General features: G+C 39.5%; 1 protein-coding gene across 2 annotated transcripts; it reads left to right on the top strand.

Annotated features, from left to right (window-relative positions):
* Nucleotides 1–26755, top strand: CNDP1 (carnosine dipeptidase 1). 2 transcript variants are annotated; one of them, XM_050970875.1, is made up of 14 exons: nt 1–159; nt 10677–10847; nt 12075–12178; nt 15675–15793; nt 16580–16723; nt 17987–18149; nt 19080–19168; nt 21120–21320; nt 22703–22787; nt 23337–23497; nt 24883–25047; nt 25229–25370; nt 25753–25900; nt 26578–26755. In XM_050970875.1, the coding sequence occupies exons 4-14, from the start codon at nt 15716–15718 to the stop codon at nt 26681–26683; spliced, it is 1482 nt and encodes a 493-aa protein (XP_050826832.1). In that variant the 5' UTR covers nt 1–159; nt 10677–10847; nt 12075–12178; nt 15675–15715; the 3' UTR covers nt 26684–26755. The 2 variants fall into 2 exon arrangements, with proteins under 2 accessions (XP_050826832.1, XP_009087837.2); XM_009089589.4 differs by lacking the exon at nt 1–159 and adding an exon at nt 7868–8000.

Raw genomic sequence — 26755 nt, 5'->3', positions numbered from 1 at the left:
CAGACCTGCCACTGGCCAAGGCTGAGCCCGTCAGTGACGGTGGTAGAGCCTTTGGGACAACATAACTGAGGAGGGAAAGAAGTTCCTGCACAGGAGTAATTGCAGCCAGAGAAGAGAGCAGCGAGAATACGTGAGAGAAACAGCCCTGTGGGCACCAAGGTCAGTGGTGGAGGGGGAGGAGGTGCTCCAGGTGCCAGAGCTGAGATTCTTCTGTAGCCCGTGGTGCAGACCATGGCTGTGCTTCTCAGCCCAAGGAGAACCAACTTGTGAAGAGCTGACTGTCTCCCTGGGTAAAGGAGGTAGAGAATTGGGAATCAGGTTAAGCCTGGGAAGGAAGAAGGGATCAGAGGAATATGTTTCACAGATTTCTTTTCTTTTTATTATCATCCTCTGATTATTGGTCAAAAATTAATTTATCCAAGTTGAGTCTGTTTTGCCCATGATAGTACCTGGTGAGTGATCTCTCCCTCCCCTGATGTCAGCCCATGACTCTTTCATTGTATTTTCTCTCCCCTATCCAGGTGAGGAATGGAGGAATAGAGCAGTATTGGTGGGCACTTGGAGTCCAGCCAGTCAATCCCTCACGCTGTACAACACTGCACAAATTTGACCCACTGCACAAAATGCCAAAATATTTGGAAGTGAAATATGTTCAATTATTAGATCCTCAGAAAATCTTCTAGAGATGCTTCTGTGTTGTCTGTTGCTTGTGAAAATGTGTGCCCCTCATTTGTCAGTGGCAGTCCAGTGGTCTGTAGTGAAAGAGCTTTATTTAAAGCTGGAGTGTTGTTTATAAGCAGTGTGTATGAATAGCATTAAAGGTAGGGTCCTTTGAAGGCTGCTGCTACTGCTTGTGTGTGAACACAAGTAAAAACATGCATAAAAATGCTAAATGTATTCATGTAGAGGTGAACCTTTGGAGGACTGTTTCCTTGCTATTTTGGACTGAGTAAATTAATGGAATTGCAAATATGACCTGTTCTTCTATGCAAAATTGTAGCCAATTCCCAAATTCCGAGATGGATGCTAAGATATGTGATGAAACTAAATACAATGTTTCTGAAGTGCTTAGTGGACTTAATGTTGGTATAGTGAATAATGGAGTCAATGTTAGATTTGGGAATAAATACTGTGTTGCCTTAACTGTTTTAAATGCTTGTAGGTAGAATTTTGGGATTCTGCTCCTTAAATTAAAAAATTCCTATTAAATTCTTCCCCAGACTTGTAGAAAGCAACAATATAACTAAACTAAGTGCTGAAGTAGTAAAATGGCTTCAAAAGACTTTTGAAAACTAGAATGTTATAAAATATCTATTTATTTATTTATTAATGTCTTTGATAAGGTGTTGGTTTAGACTATCTTGCTGTATTAGTAATGGGTTGACAACTTTTCCAATTTCAACTGTTTAGCAGTTCATCATTAGAAACTTTTTAAACATAAAAATTATGTTTCCTTTGATGGATTTTTAATAGTACAAGCAGAGGAAAGAATAGCTGCCCTTTGCTCCTCACATATTCTCTGCTGTTGCTGCTCCCCGGCTCCTATTTTTCCCAGTCATTCACATGAGGAGAACTAATCCTGTGAGGGGAGCCTGTGAAGCTTCCAAGGAATATTTCCAGGAATTTGCTGTATAATGTGATAGTTACATGCTGACTGGATTGAATCTCTTTTGCTTTTTGTATAAAAACTGTAGTTCTAATTCTAACATGGAAGCTGCTAGGAGGAAATGACCTTTAATTTTATTTTGTAGTTTCCTCTGCAGTAGTTTTCAGCCAGAAGTCAGCATACCATTATAACACTAAACAGAGTGGGAGAAGGCAACTTTTTGTTTCCAAGTTCCTCTCCCTCAATGTCTTTACTATATGAGTGAATAGCAACCAGTGAAAATTTGGGCAGAAGAGCAGCTACATCTGCAATTCCACTGGAACATAATACTTTTTAATTTGTGGAAATGCCCAAAGTTAAAAGCATCAGAAAAACGGAATTGGAAATGGTTCCAGGCTTATCTCTTCAGGTTTTTCTATTGTGTTGAACACTTAGCTGCAGGACTGTAGTTCAAAGTTGGAAGAATACAATAGAAATTCAAAATACAGTAGAGTCTGCGTGTCATTTTTAGGAAATGGTTGTCAAACAGAGAATTAATACAAAGAAAGCAAAAGATTTATTTCTGCACAGCTTTGAATCTTGTTCATATTTCCAAAATATCCTGTAATGTGTTGCCAACCATATCCTAAACTTTTGTACAAGGAGAGGCAGTGTTGCTTGTGATTAGTTTAAGGCAGTTTTAATTCTGAGCAGATGGGTTCAGGAATACAAATCATGAAAGGGGAAGACTGCATCAGGAGCTGAGGCCCACAGGGCTGCCAATTTTATTGCCTGGCAACAGAATTTCAGTACATAGTTGTGAATAAAGATACCTTGAATGTGGACAGGATTGGGAGAGACACAGATAGAGAGCAGGTCTCTGAAATGAGCTAAAGGGCTTCATGGGAGAGGTAAAAGTGAATGTATAAATACATGTTCCTGGAGAAAAGAGCAGCAGAATTCATTAGCTTCCAGTCTTCATTCTGCTAATGTCCCTTTGCACTTATCTGGAAATTATATTTAATGGAATTTGGCTTTATGAATTTAAAGTTTGTAGAACTGCATATAATTTTTGGAAGCTTTCCTTGGAGCTGTCTGACACTCATAGATGAAATTTAAATACATCGAGACCAGTTCAGAAATATTTTTTTAAAGTTTATATGACTTCTAAGGAAGGGATTTGAGAAGTGGCATAATAAAATTTTGTTTTTAACTGCAGATAAGTTCATGCATTGACTGGTTTAAAATAGAAATAGATTAAAATGTAGCAAACACATCTGGGTGGGTTTTTTTCCCACGGAAAATTGGAGCACCAGATTAAGTGAGTATTAAATTAATAGAAAACTGTGCTGTATTATATCTCCCACTGTGTGAAAGTGTTCCTCTAGGATATGACAGGTAATTGAGTCATCAACATAAAATGTTAATGATTAAGATGATACATTTCATTCTCTTAATGTGCTGTAGTTCCACATCTATCTACGTGCAAATATGACACAGATTTACTGGGACACAGCAGTCACCTTGAAGCTGTGCTCAGTAGCAGCTGATTAGCATTATCTCTTCCAAATGCAAAATAAGTTCAGCTTCTCTGACCTCATTAGAGGGAGCTGAGAGTGCCTCAGTAATAAATGCTCATCTAGCTTCTTCCAATAATTTGATTTATATGGAAGAAAGTTTTAATGACACATTCCCTGCCACCACTAATAGGCCAGCAGTCCTTATGGATGTAGAAGAAAGATTCTGAATATAATCAGACTCAGCACGAAAAATTAAAAAGGGGGCTCAAACAGGAAAATATTTTTTTTTCACTAGCACACAGTCTGTAATACCACTGTGTTTTCACACACTTGTATTCATACACCTCAACACAGAAATAATGCATCCAGAAGGGTTTGACGATTGTAAACTTAGATACATGCACCTGCTTGCTTTTGAATTTGAATTAGAGTCTATGCCCATCAAAAGTAATTATCATTCTGGCACACTATTAATTTTATTTCCCATTGCTGAATAGAAAGAATTTGATTGATAAAATGATAAAGTGGTCTGTGAAGCTGGTTCTTTAAGTTTGGGTCTAAATCAAAAGTAGAGGAGGTGGTGAATTGAAATTGTGAAATATTCAGAAATTTGTTTGCTTTATAACAGAGCACGATGGTAAATTTTAATTTCACGCACTTTGCATATGATTATAATGCAAAAATAAAGATTGCAATCAGTCTGTTCCAAATATAATCTTATCTCTGTTGATAGAAATTAATATGTCATCCTGAGTCCTTTAAACCTATCAAGCTAATCTGCAGCTCTAACATAGAGCAAAATGGTATAAAAGCCTCTTCTGTAGTCTGTGATTAGGCAGGGTTGGTTACTTCAGGAATGAAAGGTATATTGGCAAATGATGCATAAGTTTATACATTTGGTCTGTCACTCATTTGTCACAGATGTGTCAATATTCAGAGTTTTCAAGACAGCAGAAGCTAAGAGCGACTTAGCTCTTACTATTACCAAAGGAACACACCAAGTACCAAAAAGCCTGCTCCCCAAGCCCCTTATTTCAGTACTTGAAGTGTCACATGTCACAAGGATAACATCCATTTATCTTTCAGTTTAAAGATCAAAAATTCTCTTTGTGATTTTGCAGTGCTCTGAATTTGAGAGCTTGATCCTGCTAAATCTGGTAGTCAGTTTAGGGCCCAACTACTAGTCACAGGAACAAATGAAAACTTCAGACAAGATGACACCATGCTGAGATAACTCAAAAGCAATCAGTCACACTCCTTCAGGCTTTTTTTTTTCCTCAAAATGTGGCTCTTTGAAAACTCTTTATGAGAAAAAAAAAAGGCACTCTTTTCTATTTTTTTTCTCTTTACTTGCAGAGTTCACCTAAAGCCTCAACTGTGTCAGAGGCATTATCTTTCTAATATCTCCACAGAGCATTTTCCTCCCTCCCAGGTAAAATAGAGCAAGTCTAGGTAGATAAAAGACATGTTTACTTGTGGCTGGGAAGGCTCTACCAAGATGAAGGATCTGACATCTCTGACACCTTTGTTTTTAGCTGAGATTGCTCACGAGGTACTAAATGGGTGGTTTGGACTCTTTAAATCTGTCATATTCCAGAGTTAGATTTTTTCACTATGATTTCATGTAATTTCTGCTTTGGAAATAGACACGTGTTGCCTCTAGCAATATTTTTCAGTAATAACTTTTCCTTTACCCTAGTAGTGAATGATCAGATAGGTAAAAGCAGACTTGCTGCAAGTGGAGAAACTGAGGCTGGCATTATAAACACATTTGTAGTTCTCTAAAAGTGACAGAAATTGAGTTCATTTCATGATGACCTTATCTTCAGTCCCCGGTACTAAATTACCAGTGTGGGGGGTGGTGGATGTTCCTCAGAGAGCTTTTTGTTAAGGGAATATCCTTGCCCAGCCAGTTTCCCTGTAGGTACTAAGATGAAAACAAACTAATCTAAATTTTATAGCCTTAATGAGGAAAGGCACCATGGGAAAGTAAGGGGGCCTTACTGGTTTTTTTTTGGTTCCTATATGCTTTTCTGTAATCTAAGATAATGACTTCTGACATAAGAAATAAAAAGACAAAAGGCTACCTTTTTTTTTTTTTTTTTGTACTCTAATTAGGAGGCATAGCAAAAGAACACACATATTGTGGGGTTTCCATATAGAAAAGAAATGAAAAAATTTGTTATGTCTAAATTTTAAGTGTTTCTTTATAGACAGTTTCTATGCAATTGCATGTCATAGACTGAGATTTACTGCTGAACTTAACCTGAAGATATTTTCCAACCTAAATGATTGGGTGATAAAAGGATATCCAGCTCTACCCCTGACTATATCTGTGCAGCACAGGGAAACAGTCAAAGACCACAATGGGGTTGCACAAGTAAGTGAGAAACAAAAGCAATGTGTGTGTCAGACTGGTGGGGTTTGTGATCAAGAGTCAGAGTTTGAAATCCTGCTGCTGTTTGTTTAGGCTGCCCAATAGCACCCTAGAACTAGGGAGGGCTTTGGATGATGATCAGTTTGGGATGAGTCTTTGGGATGTTTGGGGAGCTTGGAGCTGTGCCTGTAGCAATGCACTGGATGTGGTTCCTTGCTCTCAGCAGCTCTGCAAGCCAAGGCAGCAAGCTGAGTGCTGCCCTAAGGCTCAACCCAGCATGGTGTGCACAGCCCAGCACCTCCTCTCTAAGGCAGGTGATGAGAACCTTGTATTTTAGGGGCCTGATCAGGAAACTCACTAAAAATAGTTAAAACTAAAGCCTGTGATAATGTTGCCCATCTGGAGCACCAAAATCTCGTGACTCAAGCACATATGCAGGCAAGATGTATCCAAGATGCCATTCTCTCCCCAGCCTTCCCCTTCCCCATCTTGTAGGAAAGGGTCCATTGAGTGTTGTAAATGGGGAGAAGATGCTTTTCTTCCTAGTGAGGCTGTGCTCTGCTCAAAGACTGGCTTCCAGGCATGAGGACAGCAGCATGTGGTAGAACTGCTCTTCTAACAGTTGTTTGTGCACTTGACCTTTCAAAGCTAATGGCATTTTTAAATATTGCCATGGGACTTCCTCTCTTTTAGTTCACAGTAAAACTGAATTCCCTCTGAAGTGCAGTGAGTGGTGGGGTACAAACTTGATGCATCTTCATGAACTATCTCAAATATTTCAACCAAAATTTCATAATTTAATAACGATTTAAGTATTATTAAATACTTAATACTTCAGAGTGTGGGATTAATGGCTTATATCCAAATCAGTGATTTGCAGAACAGTAATTTTCTTAGAAGTTAGGAGCTTTTAAAAAAAAATTAGTTCTACATGTTTGATTTTCTATAGTACTGAAAATGAAAAGCCATCATTGCCTTTTAAGCCATGTCAAAGCACATGCTACAGTTTTGTTGAAAGGCTTTTGAATATATGACAAACTTCTCTGCTTGAGGAGACTGTAACAAAAGAGCAGAAAATACTTGTCTGTAGAGAAAGAGTGGAGAGAACTACTTTCCAGAGAGTAGAGAACTACTTTCCAGAGAAGTTGTAATTAAATTTATAGCAACTCAGTTAAAGATCCTGATCCACTAGTCGTGCATCTGCCTTGGTTGTTATCAGGCTCAGTGCCTGGGTGCAGGTGTTTAATTAAGATGTCCAGATATGAACCAGTGTCTAATCCAATGCTCCAGTCTTGTAATTATCTGTCTGTTTTTGGTGAGATGCTGTTGCACTTATCACAAAAAGGCCCATGGCTGGCAGGAGGTGCACAATGTGTGAGTGGTGCAGAGCCCTGGTTCAATGGGCATTTCCTCTGCTGAGGAAGGGGCTGCACCCTCGTTGTAGGCAGTGGCACTCTGACAGAAGGGATGTGCTATGAAATAGCTCATGCTCCTCCTTAAGGAGGTGACAGTCACAAAAGCTTTGCAGTGGTAACATCTGTTAGCAAGAGGCAACATTATTGTATGTGTATATATATTCATATATGCATAAACAGTGGGTCCTTTTATTTTTCAGATATTTAAGCTATTTTTTTTCCATTTAAGCTTAAAAGAGCTCGTGTTTGTCAAGAGAAGAACCTTTGCTTGCTTTGGCCTTCTCCCAAATACACTTCAATGACAGGCAGACTGCAAAGGAAAAATACTCCTAAGCCTTTCTTGGGAGGCTGTGGCTCCTGGGACAGCCAGCTGAGATGCAGAAGTCAGCAAAGTGTCAAAGTGAGTTAACTTCGTGCTGCTCTAGACATGTGCATATGGACACCATGCATATCACCACCTCAGTGACTTGTGCCCTGACTCTGCCAGCTCCTGGACCTCACAGAAAGGTGGGAGGAGGCAGTAGGAAGTGCTCCATAAACAAAGTGCTGCACAGTTAGTGTCAGCTGGACTCAGTGAGCCTGAAAAGTCAGTTTCTGGTGCATCTGTTTAGAAATGGCTATGAGTTACCAGCTGGATAAAAGCTTCACCTGCAAGGACATGAATCATCCCTAAGGAATACCTAAACAATTTGACTGAGGAAAGCTGTCTGAAGGATATCAAGATGGGAATAACCTCTTGCCATCATTTCAGTGTGATTAATATTTGAAAAAAAAATACTTAATTCTTAAGTCAAATGAATTTACCATGTTGCTTTTGGTAAAATAGGACAGTCTCCTATCTCAGCATTCAGAGCAATGTACTGGAATTGGCACTGGACAAGAACTTGTTTTTCTTGTCCCTTAAAGCCCGAGTGCTTGGAGTTCCGGGTTCAGAGAGGTTGCTGAATGAGCCACCAGGTGGTGAGAGGGCTCCGTGTTACGGCTCTTCCTCCACCCAGTACCTCCGATCTTTGTGGCCCTGCTCCTGGGAGGTGCTGGGAGTCATTGCTCCGCACAGAGGACAGTCTGCAGCCACCTATCCTAGTGAGGCATCTCCTGCCTGGGTAAGGGGACCTTTTCTAAGTCAATCTCCTTCCACTGCCATACCCAGGTGTGATTATAGACATCCAGGTAACAACTATTAAGTCAGGGTCTTGGGGATCTTTTCCTCTCTACCAGCAGAATCTCACTCCACTGTTGATAAGCTCTCAGGTGGACAAAGTTGCTTAACTTTTGTTTTGGTGTCACTTGTGGTTATATTGAAGGATGGTGGCTGGGAAATACTTTTCTAACTGCAGTGGGAAGGAGCCAAGAGGTGGAAGGGCTTGCTGCTGCTGCTGCTGCACAGGGAAGTAGAAATATCTGTAGGGGAGGGAGATTTGGGGGATTGGGTGAAAGGGCCTCTCCATTCCACACCAATACTTCTGGGATGCAATGATAAGTTATATTAAGGGAGTATATTGAGAAATGACAGTAAGCTCCAAAAATAGCCACGTAGCAGTGATTATTACATGACAATAACATTCCTGCTTTTCTGCACTACACTTTCAAGAAATTAAAAATAGCTGCCTTGAACTAGAGATAGCTGCTTATAGAGTGACAGGAAGCACTGAAAACCATCATATCATTTTTTTGTCAATGAAATATTGCTCCTAACAGCACATTTCTTACATATTTCCTCACTCAAACTTAGGATTGTAATTATTTAAGAGACCCTTTTAATTAAGGTAACAATTAAGCATGCTAATTCTGCTGGAGTGAAGGTACCATCACTTTGCAACCAAGTGAGGCTGCTACACTTTGCCCTGAGCTGGTAATGGAAACACAAAGTAGGGGACCATCTCTGCCCTAGATTGTTTACATTTTCAAATAACAAGAGAAACAGAGCCAATGATGCTTTCCTCCCCTCTTTATCCTATTGTTTCAATTCTGCTCTTTTTTTTTCCTTTAATCAGTCTGTTTCCTACTGCTTAAACAATTACTGTATCCCAAAGAGGATATTCAACCAAACTATTCAAGTTGAGTCTTTCATTTCTTGTAGTTAAAAAGCTGCTATCAAAGAATGGTTTTATTAAAGAGATAAACCTGCCTACATTTAAAAGTCCTTCTAAACAGTGCTGGCAATATTTATGATATCCCATAAATGGAATAAGGACCATAACAAAACAAATCTCTTATATTGTGGACCTTAAACCTTGTTCCAAGTTGTAGGTTATAAAATAACCTACAATTAGCAATGATATACTAAGCCATAAAGTAATAATAGCTTTTTTTTCCCCATGGTAGTATAGTTCCTCAGTAGTATTATGTGATAAATAGACAAATAGTTGAATGGATCTACTAGAGAGAATAGATCTATTTTTAATCTGATTTGTACTATTCTAATTCAGGAATAACTCCAGTGTGAAACACTTAAAGCTAAGATAAATGAAGACAGGATTCATGTAAAAAAATTATTTTAAATAAATGAAAACAAATATTGAATTCCCCCCAAATTTTGCATTTCATTTGCAAATGAGGTTTTACACATTAATCAAGTGAAGAACAAGTGCTTAAAAAAATGAAAAGTCTTTGTAAGGCTCTGAGACAGGACTTGGACTTACATTATTACTTATAACATTGTTATACCTATTACTGAATTTGACCTTGTCAATAGAGGTTTTTTCAAAATGGGCAGAGGCCTTTATGGGTAGAAATTTGTATGCACCTTAAATTTACTACAAGTTCAGCAGTTCTCCCTTCAGCTATGCAAGATGTGGCAGCAAGAAGATGGTGAGGCTATCCACATCTAAGAACAAATACTGCATATCCCACAGTGCTTTCCTACAAACCTTTTTGCCATGAAAAGAGCAAGAGCCAGCAGAGCTGTCTTTCCAGGACGAATACTTTTATACCCACGTTTATCTGATTGCAAACCAATCAGCAGAAAATTTCCTTAGGTAAATAGTGAATTACTCCTTCTCACTGGGCACAAAGGGCAATACTACTTCCTGGGAGAAGGGCTTTGCCTTAACAGAAATGTATCCCTTTTTTTTCCTCTTTTCAAGACAAAGCATAATCCACCTCTTTTCTCTGTCCTCCAATATACTGCAGTAAAGCAGCAACACTTATCAGCAATGTTCAAGTGCTTTCTGGCACTGGCATGTGGGATACTGGAATTCCAGGAGGAAAAAGGAGATGGGAAAATTTCTCATGACTTGATGTGTTACTGATTTGGCTATCCTGATTTGATTACTGTATGACAGAGAGGCAGAAGTGAGCATCTAAACCCAAAATTACTCTTTAACTTAAAACTGTCTCTTCATTAACAGCAGAACTTATCAGTAAAATTGAGATAAAATGCCCCTGTTCTGCAGGTGAAAGAGGAGAGCTTTCCAGTTCAGTCTCCCATTATCAGCAACCCAGGCAGCTGCAAGGAGCACCTAGAGATAAGGATGTTCTTTTAAAATATCATCTGTATTACAGCAAAACAGAACTGATAAACAGGGTCTCACTTTGTCCACTAAAGGGTTGGCTTGGGCAGGGCTGGTCATTGCTGTTCTCCAAAACACAATTCAGCCAATTGATACCACAAAACTTTAAGAGCTGACTGCTGGAAATACCCAGCAAGTGCAGACCTTGCCTATGCTTCCCACCAGATATTTTCATTGCTGTCACACAGTCTGTTGATTTGGATGACAATTCTTTAGTAATCTTCAAATGCAGCCAGGCACTGTGAGCTGGCTTTCATTCCCCTGCAGGTGTCTGGATCTCTGCAGCTCTTGGTCCTCACAGCAACAGTGGCTTCATATGGTCAGGGCTGGGCTTGAGAGCTGCCAGGTGAAGAGCTGTCATCCTCCTCCTCCTCCTCCTCCAAGGGTCTCACTCAGCTGGAGAGGTGACTGTGTGAAGATTGCCTGCTTCTACCAAAGGTAGGCCACTTATCAATGAGTATTGTTAAAGGAAGTTAAAAAATAAACCTATTATCTCAGTTACCTGCCTTGATGGTGATTGCTTAGGGGGAATGTTCCTTTCAATGGAGTGCTCCGTTGATTTGGTAAATTAGTTCCTACTGCCATAAACATCTTTATCTCCTTTCATGTCAAATGTACTTTGTTATTTGCAAGCCAGATGAGTCTTGTTTTCCTCTGGGGTGTGTGCAGCCCAGTGTTCAGTTTTCATTGGCACCCTCCTCTTGCACCCACCTGGAACTCTGTGTTGCAGGGAGGGAAGTGCATGAAGCACATGCTTCAGGAGACACAAGGAGGCCTTCAGAGCATGTTCTCAAATGTTTGTAAGTTTAGTTGGTATTTCATCAAAGTCATGCTAGTTAAAGAATCAACTTGGATTTCTAGTTAAGTCAACACAGAAAAACACAAAGTTTTCCTTTAACAGTGCTTAACAACATGGAGGAAGCGACACAAAAGATGTTCTTACTACCTACTGAGGAACAAAGGAAGAAGAGAAAGAGCACAACTGGCTGCCATGGGTTCTTTCTAAAAATAGGCATACTACATTTTTCTATAGAGCAGTGACTGCTCCTTTAAATGACATCAAATAAAATACACTTGACATTGAACACTGAAGTCTTTGTTTGATATCCCCCCCCGAATTTATCATTCTTTCAAATAATTTTTCCCCTCCTCATGACACTGAGATATTTCAGCCTCGCCTGAAATCTTTCTACAGCTTTATTAAACTCACTCCCCTTTTGACACGAGCTGTTCCAGGTGCCATCCAAATGCTCCTGAGCAGCACTTTGTGTATTACTAGTACATTAACATGAAGTTCCTCCAGCTACTCCCTTCCCTCCCTCCTTCTCCTACAGCAAAAGACAGCTGTTACCTAATTTCTTGTTTGAATTATTAATATTTTGTGCACTCTGCTACTTGGTATCTCCTCACATTCATTTTCTGAACTTTGCCACTGTTCCTTACTCTAATGACAGTATTTTTGTGATAATCTATGGTCTTTCCTTTAAGTTTGGTCTGGTTTGAAAATATCACAGAGTAATTCCAAATTTCCCTAGGATGTTTTGCTTGGTTGGTTGGGTTTTTATTTCCTTCACAGCATTTTAGCTTCCTTGTTTCATTTTCTTAAACAGTTAAATGCTAATGAAACATGACAAAGACATACGTCTCTTGTCTGCCTCTTTCCAGGTCACGTTTTTTTTGCACGTAACTGAGACAAAAAGAGAAAGATACCAGCACCACAGCCCACATCCTCTGTAACAGCAGCCTTTTTGTGCTTCTGATTTTAACAGGTATGTATTTATTCAAGTCATGTATTTATTCAAGTCACCAAAAGGTGACATATATATACATATAGATATATATATACCTACAAAATTTTTTTAGCATGCAAATGCATAGAATACAGCAATCTCAAAGATTTGACTAGAGGGAGGGGAAATCATGATATGATGGAGACACTGATATTTAAATCCATTGCATGAGCTTGGTGCTTCTAGCAGCCACGTTCTGATCTCTGCTATGATCTTCCTTTTTCAAGCATGGCATAACCTAAAGATCTGTTCTTTTACATAAGTGAACCTGAGAAGCCTGTCTGATTTTCTACAGTAAAGTTAAATGAGGGTGCATTCAGTGGCTTCTGTTGTAAATGTTTTCCAAACTGAGGTTTGGAAATTACAAGGTAGAAAAATGAGTGAAATACATGTGAAACTGAGGCATGCAGCCAGCTTTCTGGTAAAGGAAGATAATGGCCTTGAAGTCTCTCTAGATGAACAGCTGATTGAAATCTTGGGATCTCTTGACCAGCAAAACCTGGTTTCATCCTGGTTTCAGATGAATTCCCTCTGTACCATTCCTATCTCTGTCACTTTCTTCTGGGGGTGCAGTGCCTTGCAGAGGCACTGTCACTTTTCCAGAGCCCCTCACAAATTCACCCATCATGGTCCTATCCTCTTCCTTCCTTCCTCCATGTGGTGCCCAGCTCCCAGGTGGAATATCTTAATCAGTCAAAAGCACCAGCCTGAAGGTCAACTTTGCTCACCTGGGACACGCTGCTGGCTGAAGTGAGACTGAGCAACATGGCACAAGCAGAGCCATTGCTTGGTCCCCCAAAAGTGCACAGTGACAAAAAGAGAATAAAATAACATAAATGGCCTCAGTGCTCAGCTTTTACCTAATGCTGATCATCTCCAAGGGCCCTGAGCCCCTTTTGAACATGACCTGCAATGTCTTGGCTAAGATGCCCTCCTGTATCTACCCAGGTACCACCTCAGCAAGAGCCAGTGTCTTGTCTGTGCCAGGAAACTCAGGGTTTGCCAGGGTCCCGTTACCACCACCCCAGTCTGGGCCTCATGGTCTTCTCTCCTCTGTCCTGTGCAGCCTGGGACGTTCCCCTGACCATGCCTGTGGTCCACACTCTGACCTCCTATTGCCCCCTGAAAAATGGGCTTCAGTTGACAAATGTTTGCACCACTGGGATAGTCCAAGGCTGGAAGAAATAGCCAGACTGGGGTTTTAAGTTTAGGGTGCTTGCTGCAGAATTCCTGTTCTTAAGCTTTACCTGCAGAATCTCAACCCAAAGATGACTTCAACCTAAATTATCAAAACCTCATTCTCTACCACATCTTTGTTAATAAATCGCAGAAGCTGCTTTGTCTCATCTAAAGTGTCCAGATTTTTTCTATGCTTGCTTCAAAAATTCCTGTAATCATCACTTTTGCTTTTGGGACAAATTGCTGCTGCAGTGACTGGTGATGAAAACATTTGAAGGGGATTGTTGATTAGATCCACCTCTTGGAGTCAGAGTTTACTGTTTTATGGGGAAAAAAATGTGAGAAGAAAATGGTACTTAGACCATCACTTAAGGCTGGGGTTTAGTATCTTAAAAATATTTATATATTTAAATAATATGGCTAAATTTAATCTCTCCATCCTAAAACCCATCTAAAATCCATCCAAATTTGGATTTTCTTGGCTTGGTTAACAGGTCTTCTCCAAAACAGTGCTTTGCAGATTCACTCTCCTGAAAAATCAGCACTTGGTCTGTTTCAATACCAGTGTTTCCAGTGTTAAGAGATGTCAGGAGCTGGACACTGGGAACTAAATTTAGTGTCAGAGGCCTTCTCAAAGCTTTACTTCAGGAAGTGAAGCAAAACTGGTAACCTTGCTTCTGAGGGAAGGTGTGAAAATGGGGCCCATCCTTCATGCAGCCAGCTTCTCCAGCCAAAGTGAACAATGTTTCCCTCATCTTGTTCATCATGCTTGGGTTTTCAATCTCCCTTCTCTGTCAGAGAAACATAATTGGAATTATTACCATAGCCTATCACCTTAGCAATGCATCAAAGTTAAGGAGTTATGGATAGAACTGCATACCTTGTGTTACTAGTATGGAATATCTTCAGAAAAGCATTGGGTTTTGACCTTGGAGTCCATCCTAGCGCAGCCTGATACAGCAGCTGCACTGAATTTAGCCCAAAAAAGTACTTAGCCATCCAAGGATTACTCTGAACCAATTCAAGACACTAAAGCAACAACTTCAAGCAAACCTGAAAGGAAAACTGGAGGAATAAGAAAAACACATTTTAAAACCTTATCTTGTCAAAAGAAAAAACAGATAGCGGAGAGGTTTGCAGGTACTAAATGAATTCTGCACTTATCAAGTGTTTCAGTATTGTCCCTGTTCTAAATCAACCACAAAAGCTATTTGTTTTCTGATACTCTCCAGTGTCAGGCTTGTTTTCCCTTATTCATGTAAAATATGGAATGTTTGTCAGTGAATCCATTTTTCTGCCTTCTTCTGGCAGTCTGGGGGGGAAATCATGTCCTGGGGTGCAGCATCACCATCTGGATAAGGGAGGGTAATGTTCTGCTCTGGTTTGCCCTGGGGTGGCCTCACCTCAAGTGCTGGGGGCAGTTTTGGGTGCCACAATGTAAGAAAGGTAAGAAACCATTAGAGAGTGTCCAAAGGAGGACTATGAAGATGGTGAAGGGCCTTGAGGGGAAGCCATGTGAGGAGCAGCTGAGGTCACTTGGTCTGTTCAGCCTGGAGGAGACTGAGGACAGACACAACTTCCTTGTGAGGGGAAGAGAAGGGCCAGGCATTGATCTCTTCTCTGTGGTGACAAGTGACAGGATCCAAGGGAATGGGCTGAGGTTGAGTTAGGAGGGTTTAGGTAGGATATCAGGAAAAGGTTCTTCACCCAGAGAGTGGCTGGGAGCTGGCACAGGTTCCCCAGGGAAGTGGTCACAGCATGAAAACTGACAGAATTTGAGGAGTGTTTGGACAATGCTCTCAGGCACATGGTGGGATTCTTGGAATTGTGTGTGTAGGGCCAGGTCTTGGACTCAAAGATCTGTGTGGGTCCCTTCCATTTTAGGATATTCTATGATTCTGGAAATGAAGAAAAACAAGGATGAGTGATCTGGGCTGTTGGTGTCTGCAAGTCTTGCCCCAGGGTTGTCTTCCCAGAACATAGAATTTGATGCTTGTGTATGGAAAAATTGATGTAACAGATGTTTCTGAAGAAAATGTCACCCCTATGTTATTTATAAAGCTGACACTAAAGATGTTCACCCTTTGGTCATTTTTTCAATTTTTCTTTCAGCAACTTGACTATGAATCAATTGAAGTTTTTATGTGATAAATTGAGTATACCTTCTGCTGGCTTGAGGAAATTAAACAAGACTTAAATAAGCTCAGCACCCTGTAAATGTCCCTGCTTTTTAGTGCTGAAAATTAATGTATATAACAGGATGTCTGCAATGTTGAATTTTATCCTTAACTTTCAGATAGCATCCATTTCAGCCCTGTGCTGCTCTCTAAAGCAGTAATGTCCTCCTCATCCTCTTCAGCATTGCAGATGGAGATCTTCCAGTACATTGATGCACATCAAAGTGATTTCATCAAGGTAGGAGCTATATTGCAGTGAAATAATGAACACAGAGCTGGTGCCCCAGAGGCCTGGGCTCCTCTGGCAGGAGAAGTGCCTGTCACAAAGGTAATGAGCAGGGTTCCAGGTCTGGCATCAGCAGTGAAATACTTCACATAGCAAGGCTGTAAGAGGGCAGACTGCTGGGAACCCCTGGGGTGAAGGAGGGACTTGCACAGACTTCAGCAAAAGAGATGGTTGTGGGCATCCTTTGAGTGTGTTCAGAGAGAGGCTCCACTAAGCCAAAATGCACCTGCATGGGGCATGCAAGCCAGACAGGATGCTCACTCTGTCTTTGCTTCAGAACTGATTTTGTAGGTTTGCTCTTTAGAAGGAGATGAGTCTTGGTCCCATGCTGATTTGTGCTTTCATTTTTGTCAACCCTCTGTGAAAAGACAGAAACATAATTAGTCCAGTCAGTATTAGTCATGCTTTGAATCTATGAGCACCTCTGAATCCACACGAGAATCACCAAGGTAAGCTGTCCATAATGCAATTTCTATAATGCAATTTAGTCTACCTCCTCTTCCACTGGATTTTAGATCCAGGGTTGAATGCCTAAGTGTGAGCACACTCCTTGTTTAGAAAATTAGGAATCTCAACCCTGGGGAGACATCTAAGGGACTCTTTATCCTGAGTTAGAGCATCCGTGATAATGCTGTGATGATACAAAAAGGATATCATCTTCTGGTGTGGGATTTCTGATACAAGGGCTGAGAACAACAACGTTCTGGATCACCTAATTGCACATTTCTTCCTGTGCAGGGTCTGAAGGAATGGGTGGCTGTGGAAAGTGATTCTGTTCAACCACACCTGAGGAGAGAAGTAATGCAAATGATGGTGCTGGCAGCAGACAGACTTGCAACACTGGGAACCTCTGTTAATTTAGTAAACCTGGGGTCACATCAGGTGCTTATCTGATTCTTGGCCTTAAAACATCATATCTACCCATGGGTCTACCTATTGCATTCAGTGCATACAGTACATGTATGTTATGACATTGTGTTGTTTTTTGAAAGCTAGACACAAATTTATCAGTAGTCCTGTACAGGATACCTGCTGAAATCAGGTCTGAGAAGTGAGAGCATACTGGGAACCACACAGGCACTCCAAATGCAAATTGATGTTCTGTGCATAGGAGGGAGTTTCGTGCTGTTAATTGAAGTAAAAGGACTGAGTTTGTTACTGGGACTTGTTTTTAAATTTTTGTCTGTAATGAAGCATGAGAACTAATGCATCATTTGTCACTGAACTTACTTTATGAGGGAGGTTGTTTTTGCTAGGAAAATGTTGTCAGACAGAACATCTAGGGGTTAGCTACCTAGAGCATCATCTTTGGTTTGCAGAGCTTCTGACAAATGATCCAAACTATTTTCTTTCATGGTTGGAAAGCAATAGGGAAGAATTAGTCTCTGAGAAACCTTAGTCTCTAATTAACTTAGAGATTTATTGTAGCCATGGGCTTTTTCCTGCCCTGGGCTGTTACATTCCTAATCTAACAGCAATTCAAAAGTTCAGTAATAGTGATTCTGTTTTCTTTTCTCTAATGTTTTTGGTGAGGATTCTGATTCTTAGCACAAGGACCCTGAAGTACAGCAACACTTTAATATTTCAGTTTGTGTCATTTGATAGCTGCAGGGAATGCAATTGGGCCATGTGGAGCTCTGTTCTGCACAGAGCCACATAGAGGTCTAGCCTTAACCTGCTTTTAAGACAGTCTGACATAGCTGCTGCCTCCTGCTAGCAACACTTTTTTTCAAATCCTTTGTTTGAACTTACAGGCTTCCTGCCCTCTGTCTGTGGTGAAATCAAACCCCAAATTAATTTGTTTGGCTTTTCACTACTACAGTGTCCCAATAGACTTCATAGCACCAGGTTACCTCTATCTTCTCTGGTGCTGGGAAGTGAGAGCTTAGTGAGGAGGGCCTTTATGACAATAAAATGTTTGAAGACTTCTACGAAGTCCAGCAGGAAATACACAGGAGAAGAAAGATCTTAGTTTCTCTGAAAAGGTTAGAACTGGATTCAGTCAGATTTGTGCACCTAATCAAATCAAAGTCAATTGAGTGAACAAGTATTTTCAATACTGAGAATTCCAGTTGTTTTTGTACATTTATAAGTTTTAGAAGGTTTGGTTTTCCATAGTTGCCTTTTCCTAACCTTTCTCCACAGCTGCCTGATGGCCAAGTCCTCCCACTGCCTCCTGTGCTTCTTGGAGAACTGGGGAAGGATCCACAAAACCCCACTGTATGTTTCTATGGTCATGTGGATGTGCAGCCTGCCAAGAAGGAAGATGGCTGGGACACTGACCCCTACACACTGACTGAAATCAATGGTGTGCATCTTCTCATAAGTTTTGTATCATTATTGGAATGCATAACTGAGGTTCTGCAAGGGAGAAGGGTTCCTGTGTATTTAACCAAAGCATGAGGATTTCTGTGGATCTTTGGGACATGTCCAGCAGCTTTCAGCTTTGATGGCTGTTCTGTGACTAGTGAGATCCATCAATGACTGCCTAATACTTGGTGTGGAAATATTAGCATTTGTGGTAGAAGAATGTGAGGACCCTTTAGTGTAATTATCCTTCCAGCACAGCTAGCTGACTGAGGGAACAAAAATAATGGATAGAGGGTCAGCAGATCAGTGACACCTCAGAAATCCTGATTCCCAGGCTATAGGCACTGAGTTGCCCTTTCTCATTATCTGGAATCAATTCCCAATAGCTTTACTGGCATAATTCTTATGCCTTATTCCAGTGTATATCCAGTGGGACTGCTACAGAATTTTATACACAGCCACAGATTGCAGTTTGTACAGTGATAACTATATATGATGTGAAGTTGAAAAATAAATTAAATACTTAGACTTGTAGCTTGATATTTCTGACGTGACATTTATCTGTAGGGGTTTTGATGCTTGTTAGCTGGTCTGAATGATGTCTCCAGAAGCTGCACATTGTGCAAACTCTCCAGGCATATCTGGTATGAACAAACAGTTCCTGAAAAGAAAATTGAAGGTCAAAAATTGCATGTAGCAGAAACCATAACATAATGCATAGGAAAGGGGGGGGGGGGGGGGGAAGTGTACCAATTCATTGGGAAGCACCTGAACACTCATCACCTTATTCAAAATGAGCCAGTGAAACTTTTGGCACTTCTTGCCTCCATCACTAAAGCTTCTGTGGGAACTGGAATTTGCCAATTACACTGAAGTAATGAGAGAAAATTCAAAGACTGCTTAAAAAATTTCCACTTTTTCTTTTAAGGAAACCTCTATGGGCGTGGAGCAACAGACAATAAGGGACCAGTCCTAGCTTGGATAAATGCAGTAGAAACATTTAGAGCCTTGAAAATAGTAAGTATCAATGCTTACTTCTTTATTATTATTGCTAATTTTTACTATTTAGTATTATATGTTGTTATTTTTTATTATATCTCTGGAGGGATGTATTTACATTCCTAAGTAAGATGATACCTGTCTGTCCCAACAGACTACATACAATTTGAAATATTAACTATTTCTGATGCAATACTTAGAGCACTTGTCCCACTCCAGTAAGAGTTTGTCTTTGAGCATTTCTGTTTTGAACAGTCTGTCTGCAATGTAAATACACTCTTACTGCCATTGCCCTGCAGAAGAAATCATTCAATATGTATTACATACATTTCACAGCTCTGATAATTGTTCTGTTCTCTTGAGAGCTTTTAAAATGGTATAATAAGAGACTTTACAGAATGCTGATGAAGACTCATCTCTGCTGATGCATTCTGCTGATCTTTGGTCTTGTCTGCCTACAAGATACCTTCAATATATGTGTCTGTGTGAAGAGAATAATATCATCTAATAGCATCTAAATATGTTCATCCAAAATGGGCTGTTATGTCGCCAACAGACCAGATTTATCAAAGCAAATACTTTGAGTGGGTGCATTCACCAAATACAAATACACTCACTCAGAGTCTGACAGATTTCTGAGGTCAGATATTTGCCCCTAAATTACTACAGTGACCAACACAGCCGTCTTCAAGTAATTTAATAATTTTGGAGTAGTCTAAACCCCAAAATCAAGGTAACCCAAAAATATATTTTAGGCTTGTAACTGGGTTAACTATCATCCTTTAAGCTGAATTTAAATGACATATTCTGTTAGTGTGATAAGAAACAACTTTTTGTCTCTTGTATGACATTATGGCACAAACTGAGCATTAAGTCTTGATTTTTTTTTAAAGTCCCCTTACAACCTTCTGGAAAACATGTTTTTTCTTGCATCTATAGTACTAAATTGACCTCTGTCTCAAACCCTAGAAAACACACATTATTTGCCCAAAGAGTAGTTGTTGTAAGTGGATATGGTTATGGGTTTGACATCTTTCTAGTTTTTTTCAAATCACTAATAGCTATCTTGACATTTTAACAAACAAGCAAAAAGGATTTTTTGTCATTTGAAGCCTTTCTCTAGAATACAGCACAGACCATCAAACAATATTCATTAACAGTTTGTTTCTAAAATTTCTGTGACCAGCTGATGATCCATCAGTGAACCCATCCATGACACAAGTTCATTTAATTTTACATATTTGTTCTTGCCTTTAATCTGAGCAGCGAATCAAAAGAGAAAACATCTTAAAACCTCTAATGAGAAAATGAATTGCAACAGGAAGCTAAGTTGAAATTTATGCCCCCTATGGGATGTGTCAGCATTTTCAACTCTCACTATTCCATAATAAAATTCTCCTAATTACTCTTGGAAATGCATCGTTATCAAGCAGCAGGCTTGCAAATTTACAAGTGTTAGAAAGACAATTATAGTAGAGTCACTGACAATGTTTTTATCACCATGTAAGTCTGGTGATAGACAACACTGGGAAAACCACAGCTAGGGGCTCCCACATGGGCAGTAACAGTGGAAACTTAAGGGGCAGGAAATTTTCTGTGAAAATGCAATTGCTATTAGACAGTTATAATTTCCAAAGCAATTAGAATATTGAACAGCTCTGACAGAAAGCCTGTTTAATGAGACATTCCAGCAAGATTTTTGAAAATGCAAAGAAGAAAAAAAGACATCACTTATTGTCCTCTGAAAATGAATAGTAGATAAAAACATGAGGAAAAAAAAAAGTTTTTCTGGGAACCTGTAAGCGTCTGTCACTGGCTTTTCTAATGTAGCAAGCTATATATCCCAGGTACTCATCCAACATCTTTCTTATCCTAACACAATTTGTATAGCAAACCAGTCTGCTCCCAATTAAAAAAAAAAAAAATTAAATGCTTGTTTCTTACCCAGACTTTTCCAATTTTTATGTAGGCTATGCCAGTGAACTTCAAGTTTGTAATTGAAGGCATGGAAGAAGCAGGATCCTTGGGGCTAGAGAAGCTACTTGAGGAAGAAAAGCAGAGCTTCTTCTCTGATGTTGATTATATTGTAATTTCAGACAACCTGTGGCTCAGCAACAAGAAGCCTGCCCTTACCTATGGGAGTCGGGGAAATGCCTGCTTCTTTGTGGAGGTAAAGGACACAGGCTCACTCCAACTGAGCCTCTGGCAGACAGCAATGATGCAGCTGTGCTCACATCTGCATGCAGAGAAAGACTGAAGGAAAGCTTAATATTTACAAGTACAGAGCTTTCTTCTGCATCCCTTTGGGCTTCTGCAGATTTCCCTCCTCATTTCAGTTCCATTAGCCTTATTTACTTCCATTAACTTCTCTTCAATCATTTCTTCCCTTGATCCTTTTCCTATCCCATTACTCTCCTGCCACTCTTCCAGTCTCTTATCCTCCCCTCTGCACAGCAACTCTGTTCTGGTGGACACCATCCCTACACCTGCCTCTCCAACTCTCTCCAAACCATCATCTCTGCTGCTCTGCCCTTTTGCAGCAGATACTGCTTAGTACAATGAATCAGCCTAAAGAGACTCGGTTTGGTTGGATCTCTGGGTTTAAAAGCCACACAAAATTTTCGTAAACAGTGGCAGGAGTAGATAAAAGTTCACTGTAGCCAACATGCTATATTTAGCAGGCAATGTGAGCTACTGTGAAATAAAGAACAGAAATTTCTCATTTGGAAATGCTTCCTGATGAAGCATAAAAGGAATTCAGAGAGAAGATTAAAGAACTTGAGAACTAAAGAAAAATCTGCATTAACCTTTATGTCTGAAAAAGAATGAATTTTTTTTTTAACTGAAAGAGCCTTGGCAGCCTTGATTCAATTCTTCTAAGTCTTGGTTAAGAAAAATGATGCTATTAAAACATCAAAAATGATCTCTTCCTGCTAGTAGACAGTTAGCTGTAATGAGGTTTTGAGAAGAATAAACAAGTCCTTTGCAGGAAAATATTTTATGATAAACTCAAGTAAGAAAATGTGTCTGGAAAAAGAGCCCATTTAATAACTCAAATGCCTCTATTCTAACGACTTGTTATTCAAGAGACCTATAAATTTTTATTTGTTGCAATCTTGAATTAAGATTGGACATATATTCTTAATATCAAACATGATTATTTTTTGCCTTTTTTAAGGAAGATTTTGCATTAAATAAAAAGGGTAGACAACTTGAAGAATTTATTCTTCAATGTTAGAAACAGTAATAATATGCAAATGTTTAATGTATGATGTCTTTAATCTTACTGAAGCAAAAGAGGGAGTGGAGGAGGACCCTTGCTCTCAAATGTGTGAGTGCTACAGACAGCTGAATTTCTCTCTCTTGGTGGTTGACAACAGAGCTCCATCTTCTCTGACAAAGCAGATTGCTCCTGACATGATGTTTTCTATTTAATAATTAGAAAAAAAAAAAATTTACTCTTCATTTGTGATCTTGTTCAAAAAAACTGGAACCACCAGACAGAAGAACAAGGTAGTGAGCGTTCACATGTAACTGGTGGCTTTGGCACAGGTTGAAGGCGGCAGCAAGGACCTTCACTCTGGAACTTTTGGGGGCATCATTCACGAGCCACTGCTGGACCTGATAGCGCTGCTGGGTAAGAGCACACATCACTGCTCAGGGGCAGCTGGGGAGAGCTGCCATCCTCAGCCCACTGAAGGCCAGGGCCACATTAATTGTTGTAAGGCAAGTCTCACTGAAGAAAGATCCCCAGATTTCCAAACCTCAACACAGCTATGGTGATGGCAGCTGAGGAAAAGAATGTCTCCAGTATAGCCAGGACTTCAGACATGTTAAGCTGATGTCAGTCACACATCAATTAAGAATATGTAGGGATTACAGGCAACTTTACTACATGCACACATAGCAAAACCTGACTTTTTAGTGCTGTTTTGTATCCCAGTAGGATGATGTTTTCATGTCAGAAGCTGGGCTGACACATCACACACTACACACAAACAGTAGCTCAATGACTTTCTCAATAAATATGCAAATATATCAAGTTCAGTAAAGCAACTTGACAGATGCAAACAGTTGTTGGGCTCACTAATTTGGTAAGGAGGTAGGTAGAAGGGAAAAGGTGTTATGATTGCTAAGGGGAAGACATAGGCTCCCCTTCTACTGATATCTGTATCTTATTTTGTAGACAGCCTTGTGGATTCCACAGGTCGTATTCAGATCCCTGGAATCTACGACAGTGTTGCTGCCCTGAGGGAGGAGGAAAGGAAGTTATATGAATCGATTGAATTTGATCTAGAGGAACATAGAAATAACTGTGGTGTGAAAAAATTCCTCTATGGCAGCAAGGTAACATAACATCTGTATGAATACTCAGCAGGAAGAATTTAAATCACCTGTTTGTAGCATTTATGTATAAAGCCAAAATGAAAGATATTTTCAGTCCATGGCAAGCTCAAAATAAAATAAAGGAGCACTGAGAAGTAAAAGATAAATAAAATCAGTCTGCTGAAAATGTAAAGCACTGCATCTGGGGAAAGTGATCTCAAATATGAATAATCAATTAAAAGTAATGATGCAAAACTAACAGTGTAAGTCTCCCTTCCTTGCCTACCCCTTCTCTCCCCCTAAGCCTAATCAACCAAATCAAACATGCATTAAAATGCCTACATTTAGGTTACATGGTAGGAAAGAAGTTGTATTCAGCTCTGAAAAAATGGGAGGCAGCCTTAGGCAGATATGTCTTGGGTGGTTTTTATTTATACAGATTTTGATGTCTGCCAAGCCTGACATAAAAAGCATCCAAAGCTACAAGCCTCTCTTTACCAGCAATTAAAAATTATATCCTAAATAAAAAACCAGCAGGTAAAGGCTGGCTTGGAAAGATTTCTCTGCATGAGAGTGGCAGCTGGGAGAAAGGAGTTGATTATTTTTTTTTATCACTAACATAGTTATTGTGGTGTTGGTTCTGCTAACATGGATGCTTTTAATTCCAGGAAAAAGCTTTCAAACTACCTAAAGCTAGACTGTAAGAATCAGTAATACAAAAGTATAATGTAACTACACTCTCTGAGTTTTGATGCTGTATGAGGATGAATTTATGCTAATTTTATGTGTAGGTAAAGGTTTAGTCTCATAAAACTGAAGGAAAGCAGCAGCAACCTGAGGTTCTGCATGAAGACCAGTTTATAATTTATACATTTCTCCTATTTTCCTTAGAATAATATTCATAATATTTTCTTTTCCTTCTGCATCTTCTCCAGGAAAACATAGCTACTGAAAATTATAATCTTTCCTATTGTGCTTTTTAGTGTTCATTAATAGAATTTCTTTGCTGGTGTCATCTGGGTTGGATTTTGCTTCATGGTTTTTCCAGTGACAAGTTCCAGGACAAACAGGCAGTCAGATCAGAAGTTGTTCTGATACTACTTTGCACTAGGAAAATTTACTTTGAAGATTTTTAAAACAATGCTCTATTTTTCTTATTTTTCAAGGAAAACTGTTACTATCCAAATTTTTCTATGACTGAAAGTAATAGTATTTTTTAAGCATAAAAATACACATCCATGGGTTTAAATAAAAAAATCAAATATCTTTAAAATACAGAGGTCTCCAAATACAAATTTGAGGATGGAAAAGGCTTGTTTATGTAAATTGTGGCTTGTTTATATCCCTTATATTTTTGAATTTTTAAGGGATCCCAAATCCCTTATATTTTGAATTTTTTTTTAAAGGAAGAAATACTTCTACACCTGTGGCGCTACCCCTCTCTCTCTATTCATGGGATTGAAGGAGCTTTCCATGAACCAGGCATTAAAACAGTCATTCCAGCAAAAGTAATTGGCAAATTCTCAATCCGTCAGGTCCCCAACATGGACCTTTCAGTTGTGAAAAAACAGGTAAGAGACAAATCTTTTCTTTGGCCACTACTGTATAAACTCTCTCTTAGCACCTCACAAACCTAGACTTGAAATAAACTGAATGTTTTTAGCACTTATTTCTTTCCAAGAGAAGTAGGAATGCAGGTATGAGCTCGAGTTGCAAGATGAAAGCTTTTATTGAAAAGTATTTTCCCTACAGGTGGTGGAACACTTGGAGGGTGTCTTTTCCAAGAGGAACAGTCCAAACAAGCTGAAAGTGTCCATGCCTTTGGGTGCAAAGCCCTGGCTTGCTGATGTTGATGATCTGCTATATAAAGCAGCAAGAAGGGCAATAAAAACAGGTGTGTTCCCTTTTCTTTTTTCCAGTTCTTGGCATTGTGCTCAACAATAGGGCAAAGCAGATTTCCCAATTCAGTGCTGCAGCCTCTTACCCTTACAAATCTCATTGATTTTGATAGAACTACTCATCAACATCTTCCATACCTTGTTAAATTTTGATAAATTTTATAGGAGTAGCCAAAAGGCCTTGCTTACTTATTTTTGTATTGATAAGAAACCAGAGGCTTAAAGAGCAGAGCTGATTTTTGAAATCAATTGGCTACACACTCAAACCTATTTCTAGTCAGAAGCTCTTAGTATCAGCTCTTTCCTTAAATCTATGATAGCAGAAAAAACTACCTGGATTACACCTATTTATTAATTCATTTTTCCAATATATTTCAGTTTTTGGAGAAGATCCAGATTTCATCCGTGATGGCTCAACAATTCCTGTTGCCAGAATGTTTCAGACTGTAACACAGAAAAGTGTGGTGATGCTTCCTATTGGAGCGGCCGATGATGGGGAGCATTCCCAGAACGAGAAAATAAGCAGGTTTCTTCAATTTGTCTGTTTCTGCTATTAGAGAAAGGGGGAAAACTGATGTCCCTTGGCACCCATGAATGAGCATGCCCAGATGGGAAGCTTTGCTGTGCATTGGGCAGCCCAAACCTACTATCTCCAGCATGCTAGGTGCTGTGCTAAGCAAGTAAGGAAAATTCCCAGTCTAACGCATACCATTATACATTTTTCACTGGGTGTCTACTCAGTCTTTAAATTCATTGCATTGGCAATTTTCATTTCTCTAGCAATGAAATTTGCCTCTGGTTTGAAAGATGATGGTGTGGATGGGCACTCTTCCATCACAGTATCTGTTTTGAAGTGTGCCAGTCACAGACACTCACAGTTACATGAGGATTTTGGTGGTCTTTGGTATAAACAGCTATAAAGATTTATTTATAGTCCAGGGACCAAAACTAGCATAATTATACAAAAAATAGCTTAAACTTCTCACTGGGTATGTAAACCTTTCAGAAAAAGTTTTCTGAATTAAATCTAGAGGAGTACAAAATTGAAGGATGTCCAGCACTTCTGTGCACTGGGTGATTTTCAGGGGTTACCAATATTGCAAATTCCTCTGAAGACTCATAAAACTTCACTGGACTATGTTCCTAATTTTAAGAGCAGGACAGCCTGACAAGACTTCATTGTGTTTCTTTCCTTCTTCACAGACACAACTATATTGAAGGAACCAAATTGTTTGCAGCTTTTTTCCTGGAGATATCAAAGCTACATCAGAACTTACATGAAACTTCCCACACAAAAACTATCAACTGACAGACTATATCAAGAAAATCAGACCAAGCACTTTCTTAAATTTTCTGACTTAAATAAAACATATAAATCACA

This window comes from Serinus canaria, chromosome 2 (assembly GCF_022539315.1).
Source record: "Serinus canaria isolate serCan28SL12 chromosome 2, serCan2020, whole genome shotgun sequence".
In the NCBI taxonomy this organism is placed as follows: Eukaryota; Metazoa; Chordata; class Aves; order Passeriformes; family Fringillidae; genus Serinus; species Serinus canaria.
This window is presented reverse-complemented; position numbering and strand designations above follow the sequence as displayed.